The sequence below is a fragment of the Ranitomeya imitator genome, chromosome 4 (genome assembly GCF_032444005.1).
Source record: "Ranitomeya imitator isolate aRanImi1 chromosome 4, aRanImi1.pri, whole genome shotgun sequence".
In the NCBI taxonomy this organism is placed as follows: Eukaryota; Metazoa; Chordata; class Amphibia; order Anura; family Dendrobatidae; genus Ranitomeya; species Ranitomeya imitator.
This window is the reverse complement of record NC_091285.1, coordinates 40,662,202-40,674,763: the sequence shown is the minus strand read 5'-3', so window position 1 is coordinate 40,674,763 and position 12,562 is coordinate 40,662,202. Positions and strand designations below refer to the sequence as shown.

Here is a 12,562-nt window from a genome sequence, read left to right as displayed (position 1 = left end):
ATGAAAAGACCATTTAAATTTTAGGCATGGAAACGTAAAGACGATTCATATAGCCATTTTACATGGATTTTTAAAGTAAGTACAACAGCCCTATCAGGTCTACAATGCCTATTTAGCACTTTATGAAGAAATTGAGAATCTATTGAGAAATTTCGTCTAGACTGAAGTATTTTGTATATAATGAAAGGCAACAAAATGTTTAGTCAACGCTTCTTAAATATAATTTATGTTGTCTCATCATCATCACTGAGAACCTATGACACATCCTATATATTCAGAGCAGAAAAATGAACATCAGTCTGAGGTTTAAGTGGCCCAATAAAATGCATAAAAACAAAAAGACACAGCGGCAGCAATCGGACGTGTGTATGTGGAGATGTTACAAATTATATATAAATCAGAAGGATTGATGAAATACTTTGTTGTCATGGATTATTTGCCAAATACATTTCTTAGAGGATTTGAAGAAGCTTGACTGATGCTGGGGCTATTATAGTATGTGAGTCATTGATAATTTATATTGATGTAGTCTATAGCGTCAGGAGTAGATTGGAGGCCAGAAATAAGATCTTTGGAGAAGAACATCAATTTAGCATGAAACATATGGTTTTTGATACCCCCAATAGCCCTTTTTGTCCCTGTTCTTTACTTTGATGTCACAGTGTTTTTGGGTTCGCTACTCGTTTATTGCCACAGTTCAGGGTGCTTCCCTCGGTTTGTATGTAGGCCTCCACCATGCTTCATGTTTCTTGTGCACTTATCAGATTGAATTACTAACACTTTCACTTATATCATTGGACATGGAGATTTGGTTAGTTCCTTGGTTACAAATATTAGCATGATAATATTTTTTATTTATCTAGCGCCAACATATTCCTCAGCACTTTACAATTCAGAGAGGACATTTACAGACAATATCAGATATTACAGAGTAACAGAAAATTCAACAGGCACCAAGAGGAGTGAGGGTCCTTCTGCTCACTAACTTACAACCTATGAGGGAATTGGGGAGACAAGAAAGGTGAATGGTAAAAAGTGCTTGTGTTGTACGGTCCAGCCATCAATAAAATAACCAGGGTACACCTATAACAAGCCTAAATTCAAGGCACTTCCATTAATAAACAAATCCATCATATAGAGACAAGGAAGCCTGTGCCAATTAAAAAAACAAATATATTTTATTAATAAAGAAAGCGTTAAAAAAAACCTATAGAAAAATAAATCAATCAAGGGAGATACATAAGCAGAATATGCTGTCTGCACTTTAAATACACCGGGGCCTGTAAGTGAAAAAGACCAAGTGGTATATGATAACATTCAATGACATAAATAAATCTACGCAACTGGCTCTTCCAGTCTCCACTGGCACTGGGAACAGCTCATTGGCAGGGATGTCGGGTGTCGCACCCCCGCGATATTGATGAGCTGTCCTAAGGATAGAAATCGCTGTAAAGGTCCCGCACATGACATTTAATCCTCAGATGTAAGCTAATGCTCCTCTGCCTCTGGATTGCGGTATTTGTGGAACAGCGGCTACAAAATATCAAAAATATTTCAAAACGTAATCCCCTTTATGTGGTCATCTTCTAGGTTGCAATGTGATAAAAATTCTCATCTTTCAGGGGCGTTTCTTGTTCCATACTTCATCATGTTGGCCATTTGTGGAATCCCACTCTTCTTCATGGAATTGTCCTTAGGCCAATTTTCCAGCCTTGGACCACTGGCAGTGTGGAAAATAAGTCCACTTTTTAAAGGTGAGTGTAAGCATCCTTGCTCATAAAGGAGGCCTTTGCTGAACCTTTTGAGCTTGGGGGTCTATAATTTTCCCACTTTCCAATGCTACATGTGCCAGATCAAGAACCATTATAACATAGCCAATAAGAATTTAGGCAGTGTCATGGGTTTTTCATGCTACAAATGTGACTCTCCTATGTTTTTTTCTCTACTCCAAAAGGTGTTGGCATGGGAATGCTGCTAATTGTTGCCCTGGTAGCCATCTACTACAACATGATAATAGCCTACGTTTTATTCTACCTCTTCGCCTCCCTGACTAGTAGTTTGCCATGGGAACATTGTGGCAACTGGTGGAATACTGATCTCTGCCTGGACCACCATCTCATCCGTACCAGCAATTCTGCGATGCCAATCAACATCAGTAGCACAGTCAGTCCAAGTGAAGAGTACTGGAGGTGAGTGTGGATGAAGGTAAAATGGTCTTCAAATGTTATTGATTTTTTTTAGACCAAAGAGCTAGAAAAAGATATATATGATAATGTTCGGTGTAGGAGCGTTGTCAAAGTAGCCAAACATTATCAATAATATCTACCTATTCATTTTATATTGTGATTTCTACGATCAATGCTTCCACTGAAGTCGCTACGTTCTTCACATACAAGGGAGTTCTGGAATTGGGGATCCAGGATCAATTCGGTGGAACCTATGTCTGTGTCTTCTCTTGGCCTGGGTCATTGTGTATCTCTGCATTCTAAAGGGAGTGAAATCATCAGGCAAGGTATGGATTATAAAATCATATATTTATAGTTCTTGACATAGTAATGAAAAGACCAAGAAGATTTCTAGAAGTTTCACACCAGTACAGGAAACTCTAGAGCTTTCCAATTTGGCAAGACCAATGTCCGCTGGCTCTTTATGTATTCTTTCCTGGTCTGGTGTTGAGTGTCCGCCACTGCTCTTGGTGTCTGCTACCGACAGCAGCGCCCACATGACATTGATAGAGCTCATTGATGGATCTTAGTGGCCGTGCCTGAGCAGATGCAGAAACAGCTGAAGTCACTGATTGGCTGCAGCATGATGTCAATATGGCAGACAATAATAGACACCAAGAGCAACACTGATGATTTAGGGCTGGACCAAAGAATAGTAAATAAAGCTCAATTTATTTTTTTAGCCAGGGAATCTGGGTTTTTTAAAATGATAAAACTTCTTTGGGTTATGTGCACATAATTTTCGAGAAGTTTTTGAAGCAGAAACTGAGGAGAAAATGGAAGCTCTCCAAATCCTCTTCCAAAACTAAAAACTTTTTGTTAAATTTGTTGAGCAATAAACTGAGATTAAGAGGAATATTTGGAAATGTTCCACTCAGTTTGTTCTCGAAAAACTCTTTAATATATTCTGTGTGCACCTAACCAATTTCTGCTCCAAAAACACACCAAAAAAACTCAAAGTTCGCTGAGCCTTACGGTGTGTGCACATTGAGTATTCTGGATGAGTGTTTGGAGAAGAAACTGTGTAGAATCTCCAAGTTTTTTAAATAGTTGATATTTCAAAAAACTTGTCCAAAACCAGTCAGGTGAACTCAAAAGATAAATGTCCACAGAGATCACTATAGAAGTTTCAAATATCGATGCCGGCTTATGTACATCACTGGTTGTCTCTATATTTAGGTGGTCTATTTCACAGCAACATTCCCATACTTAATCCTGATCATGCTGTTAATCCGTGGAGTGACATTGGATGGAGCGTGGATTGGGGTCAAATTCTATCTCACACCACAGTTTGACCACTTGTTGTCTTCAAAGGTAAATGAACGATGGTTAAAATGAATGTGTCCTGCTAGAAATTGGAAGAAATGCATCCTGCAACCTTGTGATCGCAAATTGTAAAATTAGGATTTCAATTATAGTCCAAATTCATGATGTGCAGATTCAGTTGCAGCGCTGGTTTGTAATTAATCAGAGCTCATTTTCAATATTTTGGCGGGAATTTATAAAGACTACGGTTTGGTATACCAATTTTGAAGTTAAAGCCTTTGAATTAAGTAAGTAAAAAGTTGAAAATTTTGCACAATATACCAATTGTGACAAAGGTTTAAGACTTTTTAAAGTCAATTTTCTGGCATAGAGGGTGTTGTTTAAATACCAACTCCCTTGAATTTTTGTAAATTCCCTTCTTGCTTAAACTTGGTATTACACTTCAGTCAATATGGAATATTGTCAGCTGTTATACAACATATAAGTGCCTTAAAACTGATCTATCACCAAATTTCACAATACAAACTGGCTACATTATATAATAGCTCTCTTAGTTGAGGCTGGTGTAATTATTGGGAAAATCCACGTCAGAATGGCTGTATAATCCTAGAATTAGGTTGAGCATTTTAGTAGACTAGACTGATTATTATGATGGAATATAGGCTGAACTGGATGGATAAATGTCTTTTTTCGGCCTTAATAACTATGTTACTATGTTACTATGATTATCAGCTGCAGCTTGTGCTTAGCAGTAAGAGATCTCAGCAGGGAGGAGGGTCCCTGAGAAGATGTTAATCAGTGGGCAGAGACTTAATTAAATTTTCAGAATTCAGAATTATACAAAAATCCTGACATGAATTTTAAAAGGAAATATAGAATTTTCATCAGTTCAAAGAGATGTATGTATTAATAATGTATGGAGTTTACACTGTGAAATCTGCTTTAATCTAAGCCTCTGCATTTTACGACCATGTTGTTTTAGGCTGAATATTTAGTCCTCTTCAATTTCTTACTAAAGTTTTTAGGGGGGTTTCCTGAGCTAGTTTTTTTTTTTTTTTTTTAAACAAAGTTCCAAATCCCTTACTTAAGAGACACTTAAAATGATAAAATTCTGTTTTTCTTTAGACTCCACAAGAAGGATCTGTTTGTGGGCAAGTTGTAGCTTTTGTTGGTACCATTTTGGGCTACATACAACTTTTTGATTACTTTTTTCTATTTTTTAGGAAGCCAGTTGATAAAAAAAATAGAACCTTTGGCGTCATTTTTTCATTGTTTATTGCTGCAGCTGTTTTACAGTACAGATCTTTATCGTAATAGTGATAGTAGTTTTGTCTAATTTTGGTTCTATATTTTTTCCACTCAATAAAGTATTTTTCATTAAAAAAATGGCCTTATAACTAGAGATGATAGAAAAAATGTGCAAGACCCTGGTCCAGCGGCCAGTTCCGTATTCTGTGGGTGCTGGATTACGAATTGCCTCGCAACTGACGACATGCTCATTTCTACTGATAAAACTATAAAGATGGTAGACTTAGGGGCTTTTAGTAACCCTCTGAATATCATGATAACAATTTGGAAAATTAATGTCTGGCATCTTGTGATGGGGCAGTGACCGATGACAATAGCGCTCATAGATCTTTTGTTCACACCATCCAAGATGTTTAACACCCTTGGTTAGAATTTTCTCAGATCCCTGTCATTGCAGTATAGTGTCAGATGGATGGAAAAAAGTGATGGAGGACTGAGCTTCAAGACCTTCTAGATGTGATCTCCTCTCTTGTATCTATGATACTATTTGAATTTCCTTGTAAATATTTTTTTCTCTTTGTTCTCTTACTTGGATGATATAATGTGGATTTAATAATAGGTGTGGATAGAAGCGGCCCTGCAGATCTTTTATTCCCTCGGAGTTGGGTTTGGAGGGCTTCTGACATTTGCATCCTATAATACGTTTCACCAAAACATTTACAGGTAAATATCTGCATTTGCTTCTTGCTTTCCTGTTTAAGAATTTCAATAACTAAAAGAAATACGTTCCAGATATAAAATAACTACAAATACTGGAAAACTAATGTCTATCCAATGGGATCCAACAAAATCTACTGATCAATGTGTTATGCTGACAACTGGAGTCATATTTCTCTAATGAGCAAGTGTGGACCTCCATGCATTAATCATTTTGCCTATAGAAGATCACCCCAAATATATTTGAATTGTTGCCAGCAATGTTTAATGTAGGGGATATTCCATTTTTTTTTTTTTTTTTTTAAAAAGGACTGTTATTGTAAGACTCTGTTGTTGGGTGTTCCAAGACCATGGGCTCCTTCCCTGCTCACTGTGCTCTCAAATTACTTCTGATGGTGAAGAAGCCGGGGACACGTACCTTGCTTTAGCTCCTGAATCCGCCCTCTGTTTGTACCCTTCGCCCACCCAGGGAAGAAGGGAGTAATAGTGGACAAGGTAGTACAAACGGGGGTAATGAAAAATAGCAAACATACAAATATACTCAAACAACCAACCGATGAATACACCAGGGAGTGGAGTATTGGGTTAAACTAAAGTAGGAGAAGAAAGGGAATTATCACACACCCAAAACCTAGCAACAGTCATAGATAAATCCACCAACGACCTTTCTCCAATAATAACCAGCAACAACCTCCAGCCATGCAGAATAAGCTACTCTGGCAATGAGTGCTAGCCAGGGCCCAGATTATATAGGAGATGGGAGTAGCTAGCATTAAACAGCTGAGAGCCTTAATGCAGGAAAGCTTCCAGGAGCTCTCAACTGAGCCAAATAACCCTTGCACTGCTAGAAGGAACTTGCACCATTTAATATGAAGGTGAAGCTTTTGTTGGGTGTGCCCTTCTTTCCTTTGAGTTTTGCTGACTGCTTATGATTGATCGGATTCATACAAGGAGAAAGTACAAGCCCCCTAAAGAAAACTCATAACATCCACTTCGACTTAAAAAAAAAACATTAAAAACCAACATTCGCTGCAATGAAGATCCGAAAGTCAAAAAAGGTTTTTTTTCCCAGTTCAACGTGAAAAATTTGAGTGAAAGGTCTTCTTTAAAACAGAATACCTCTGTATGTGACATATTTTACTTTATATTGTAGGGATACCTTTATTGTCACACTTGGGAATGCCTTCACCAGCATTCTGGCGGGATTTGCTATCTTCTCCGTCTTGGGTTATATGTCCAAGGAACTAGGTGTTCCAGTAGATCAAGTGGCTAAAGCAGGTAAGAATTGGATCTACCATTTTCTATTCTTCATCTCTTGTTCGTCTACCACTATTTTACATAGACAGGGATACAACATTCACAAAAACCACTGCATTGGGAGGCGAGAAAGATTAGGAGGTTGTCCCTTTCCTTTTCTTCTTAAAAAGGGGTTATACGGGCAATTTTTTAAATTAACAATATAACCTTCAGATCGGTGCTCATTTAAAGAGCTATACACAAAATAGTAAGTTATCCCCTACCTACCAGATACACTATTATTTACTGATCGCTAGGGATCCAGCGGCTCACGCTCGCAGCGTCCCCGAGAATGGAGCTTTAAATGGACTCCGTATAGTCCTGTCTTGACGGAAGCAGAGGTGCACATGCTCGGCCTCCTCTCCATTCATTGTCTATAGTGCTGTCAGAAATGGACACAGAGTGTAAACCCAACCTTGGGGAGAATTGAAATGTCCATGAAGTACGGAGAGGCTGCAGGTCTCCTGACCTAAATTTGACAGCCACATAGGCAGTCGATACATCTTGGTCCATACTCAGAACATGTTTCCCAGATGTTGAATTTGACCTATTTGTTCTCAAATGCTGTTTTGAGTTGATGCGCAATTATGAAAAGTGTTGGGATAATCTGAACGCTGTCTCAACCCTGTGCAATAAAGGTCATATACCCCAAATATCCAAAATTATATCCAGACTGATGACTGTTTCAAAGGGGAATCAGGTGCGAAAAGCAATATTTTGTGTACAACCTTAAAGGCTTTGCTCATTTTGGACAATTCCATTATATTGGAAGATTCCCCTTATGATCAACAACAATCTGTGGGGAAAGCCAAATTGCAAATGTTAAGATTTCCTGCAGTGTCACCACAAGCAAAATGAAGCATTACACAGGTATTACTGAATATAATGGCCAGTCCATGGGTTTTCTCAATCTTCCAGATCTAAAGACTATGGCCCTTATTCATCAATGCATTTCCTGCCAGTTTTTAGTGTGAATACCTCTCAATTATTTACTTTTTGATTCATCAAAAAGTCATTAAAGTCATCAAATTATCTGTGACTTTTCCAGATGCTCTAGACAAATTCATGAAATCTGGCTTTTCTATAAAAGTCACAAAATTTGGTGCAACCCTACTACAGTCCCTCCCTGGAGTGATTTTATTGTACTAATTTTTGCGATATTTTGTTAAACATAACTTTTCCTGCGAAAAAGATGCAAAATCAGTGTGCTTTGGGCATTTTTCACGAATTGCATGCAACATTTTGATGAATTTCGTGCAAAAGAAGGTCAGTAAAAACCACAAGTCAAAAAAAGAAAAATTACTTAAAAATAATGCAAATTATAAATTGGACCCTATCTTTGTAACTGATAGGTGTAGATGAACTAAATTGGTATCAAACTTTAACTATCCCTTAACTATCCCTGTCCTGGGGGTTCTTTGAAGGTTGAGGAGCCCTTGGTCTCCATCCTTACTATGTTCTTGTTAAACCCTGATATGTCCTCTCCCCAACCCTATGAGGCATGGGACATAAATTAAGGTAAACAAGATACAAAGACAAAAAAGGAATAACAGAAAACCTATATCATACAAAAGCACAAACCAACAATAGGGAAGAAGATAGGGACAGGGAGGAATAAACTAAATGGGAAAAGGGAACAAAAGAAAAGGGAACAAGATGTGTGTTTACATGTACTACAGCAAACCACAGATCACTACTACAACAACTCCACTCCAACTACTTAGCTTTAGCACACAGCACAGTACAAATGTTTTACTGGCAGGAATAAAAAGGTCTGGCCATTTTTATAGGAAGAGGCAATGACCAGATCAGTAGCAGCTGAAATGGAGCTGCATGTTTCTGACCAGCATAGAAAGGGTTAACTTCTTCAGCACTAAATCCATTTAATATGGGACACAAATCACACCATCTCTAAAGAAGAGCTGCGATTCATTACCCAACGTGACCGTCTAACTCCAGGTCTTCCAGGGGGACGTGACACCCTCATGACAATTGGACCATCGTATTCACTCAGATTCCTCTACAGCTATATTGCCAAGGTTAGGTATCCCAGGCTAAGCTACTTAGAAAACACTGGCAGTCATTTTCCTGGCGGTTTTGCTAGTGGCCCTGCCGTCATTCCTGCAGTAGTTCTGCTACCGTCATCTTTTACTTTGTACCGTTGAGTATAGGGAGTGGTCTGAGGCCAAAATAAAGCAGTTAAAAAAGCCACATAAGACGGAACACGTGCACAGTAATGTCGTTTTGATACCGGAGCACTATGTTTATTTTATGGGGCGCTTTTTGCGGTGCTTTTTTGGATTTCGGACGGAATCTGGCTTGAGAAAGATGCTGGGTGCACAGAGCCTTAGAGAGAGGTTCAGTTACATTTTTTTTGCAAACCGGACAAATCCTGACTTGAGAGATGATGATGAGGTTTCATCATGATGTGGCATTTATTTCTAAGAAAGGAACTGGAACTAATGGCTAACAATAGGTGTGAACATAGACGAGGCTGCAGGGGAGCACATCCCAGGACGCTCCCCCAGAGCTGAACATGTCACTTAGCTCATTGTTAGAGCTGTCATTTCAGAGATACTGAGAATCATGCTGTGACCTGGCCACATCATGCACTTTAATAATGCAGCAGGATGTTAGTCGTGGAGAAGGGTTTATGTTTTTTTCTTTCCTATAACATTTAGAAACCAACCACTTCATCTTCCTCCCCAGAACCGCCAGCTTCTGCTCAATATTCTTCATCTCTGTTGTGTGATATTTAAAACATATTTAACATTTTCTACTGAAAGTGAGCAGACACTTATGTAATGCATCCACTATGGTACTGAAAAATGAGCAACATTAATTAAGGAAATGTGTCATCAGAAAATAACTTAATGGGGTTTTCACATTCTCAAAATTTATCTTAATCAACATTTTAATTAATAGATCTTTGATTAATAATAAGTTCCACAATTGGATGTGTTTAAAAAAAATGTTCCTGTGCTGAGATAATCTTATAAATGTGTCCCTGCTGTGTACTGTGTAATGGCCGTGTCTGACCGTGCAGGAACATGGTCTGATCATACCACAGCTCCTAGGCAGGGGAGGAAGCGAAAGAGAGGATACAGTCAGGCCAGGATGGGATCTCAAATTATTATTTCTTTCAGGTAAAACATTGCTTAAAAAAACTCAGTGAAATGTTTTACCTCACAAAAAGAATAATTTGCGATCCCCTCCTGTGGTATCTGTATTCTCTTTTGCGTCCTCCCCCGAATGGGAGCTGTGGTATGATCAGACCATGTCCCTGCACGGTCAGACACAGCCATTACACAGTACACAGCAGGGGAACATTTATAAGATTATCTCGGCACAGGAACATTTTATTTAATCACATCCAATTGTGGAAGTTTTAATTATTCCAAGATCTATTATTTAAAATGTTTGATACGTTGTCTGTGGGAAAACCCCTTTAATCCTCAGTTCAGTAATACCAGTGTTTTGCATGGGTAAAATGTGTTTAATTCATTACTGAATTAGGCACATCTTACAGCTATACATGTTTCTCCAGTCCTAGGCTGGTATACATTTCTGGAAAATTTACGCCACAAATATAAATATGGCATACATTTCCATAAATTAGACTGGTGGGTGTAGAAACCCCACTCTTCCTGTCCCGCCCTTCTCAATCATTTTCAGAGTAGGTAGCCCGGACTCTTGTGAAAATTGGCAAAACAAAATTCAATATTTAAAAATCGCAAAAAAAAGGCAAACTCTCTTTCCTAAATCAGGGTCTTATTAATTTAAGGGGATGTCCCTTTTTTAGACTGGGCTTTATTTTTCTTAGGCTGGGTTCAGACGAGTTTATGCAAATACTAATTTTTCACACGAAAAAAAATAAAATTTTTCATCCGTGTGTGAATAATATGTTTTTTTCATGAACGACCTAACAAATGATAAAATACAAATAGAATTTCCTATTTTTATAATTGTAATGGATCCGTAAATAACACATGGCATACAGATGGTAATCTCAATTTGATCCATTTTTTTGCTCATCTATTGACTTGAATATGGATCAAAGTAGGGCTGCCATTTTTTACACTCGGATCGTCGGCTCATGTCTAAAAACGTTGACTTGCATTAGTCAGTGTGCTGTCAGTATGGTATGCTGTGAGTTTTCCTTATGGACATTTAATTTGTTCATCTGAACGAGCCCTCACTTACTTGCATGTAATTGTAGCTATTGTCACTATATATACCGTATATAAAAAAATGTGTTCTCCCACTTGAAAATATGAGAGAGGCCTGTAATTGACTTCATAGGCAGACCACAACTATGAGAATGAGAAACAAATCCAGGAAATCACCTTGTCTGATTTGGCAGGATTTATTTTGCAAATTATGGTGGAAATTAAGTATTTGGTCACCTAAAAACATGCAAGAGTTCTGGGTCTCACAGACCTGTAACTTCTTCTTTAAGAGGCTCCTCTGTCCTCCACATTACCTGTAGTAAAGGAACCTGTTTGAACTTATCAGTATAAAAGACACCTGTCCACAACCTCAAACAGTCACACTCCAAACTCCACTATTGGTGAAGACCAAAGAGCTGTCGAAGGACTCCAGAAACATCAGATAACACAGGATCCACCATTCACAAAAAAAATGATGGTCACAGAATGAAAACTAGTGGCCAGTGTGAAAATTGCAAAATTTCAGATTTTTTTTTCTAGCACAAATGGCTATGTGAAAAATGAAAAAAAAAATAATTATCTGGCATATTTAAAATAAATAAATTTAACATAAAATCCTGATTTAACCCATTTGAGACGGAGTCATTTTTCATTTTTACTCTTTTGTTTTTTCCCTCCCCTTCTTCCAAGAGCAAACACATTTTATTTTTCGGTCAACCTAGCCGTATGAGGGTTTTTTTTTGGGATGAGTAGTAGTTTTGAACGACACCATCCATTTTATGTAATGAAAAATGTAAAAAAAAATAATGCCATTTCTCTATTGTTTTTGTGGTTTTGCTTTTACAGTGATAAAAATTTCCTGTAACATTTTTATTTTTCCATCGATAAAGCTATGTTTCTTTATTGCATGACAAGCTGACGTTTTTATTGACAGCATTTTCGGGTATTTAGGATGTTTTGATTTTTTTTATTGAATTTTTTTTGGGGGGGAGGAAGTGTTGCAAACAAAAATGGTAAATTCTCATGTTTTTTATTTTTGATTTACCATTCGGGTTTATATTATTTTATATTTTTCATGACTTTTTAAATACTGTATTTGTATTTCAACACAAAGATAAGAGCGAAATAAAAATTCAATGATCACCTAACCCAAATTGAGATCTACTGCACGGAAACTTGTGATGCACCAGGGAATAAGAAGAAAAAATGAATAACAACATCAGGGTCTTCCCAAAAAAGCCATAGTTTTTTTTGTACAAAAAGTGTTAAAAAAATGCAAATCCCTCCACCATACCACTATAAAATCATGTAAAATGAAGATCAAACTCGTTTCGGACGTATGTCCTTAGTCATTGCTTGTCGGCTTTGCATTTTGAACCTATGCTGCCCTCTCCGTCCTCAGATGTTCTGACGTCATCTCAGTCTTCTCATTCTGTGCTTCATATTTGTGCCTTTGACCCGGTGGTCAGCTGCTGCAGGTTCCGGGGACTGCCTTGGAGTGGTACCTGATGACTACCCTCACGGCCCAAGTCTCTCCTCACCATCAGAGGTTCTAGTGGATACCCAGTAGACACTTAGTCACGTCCCTCCAGAGTAAGCCCGGCCTGTGGCCCAGTCCACGCCCACCGTCGTCACATTAAT

At 38.0% G+C, this 12,562-nt stretch overlaps 1 protein-coding gene across 1 annotated transcript in view; it reads left to right on the top strand.

Moving 5' to 3' along the window:
- The window catches only part of SLC6A7 (solute carrier family 6 member 7), a 94,856-nt gene that overhangs the window by 36,539 nt on the left and 45,755 nt on the right, over positions 1–12,562 (top strand). The window contains exons 3-8 of the mRNA XM_069763579.1: positions 1,623–1,754; positions 1,955–2,189; positions 2,374–2,512; positions 3,405–3,539; positions 5,359–5,462; positions 6,610–6,734. Of these exons, the coding sequence (XP_069619680.1) occupies positions 1,623–1,754; positions 1,955–2,189; positions 2,374–2,512; positions 3,405–3,539; positions 5,359–5,462; positions 6,610–6,734 (870 nt within the window). The remainder of the gene's footprint in view (positions 1–1,622; positions 1,755–1,954; positions 2,190–2,373; positions 2,513–3,404; positions 3,540–5,358; positions 5,463–6,609; positions 6,735–12,562) is intronic.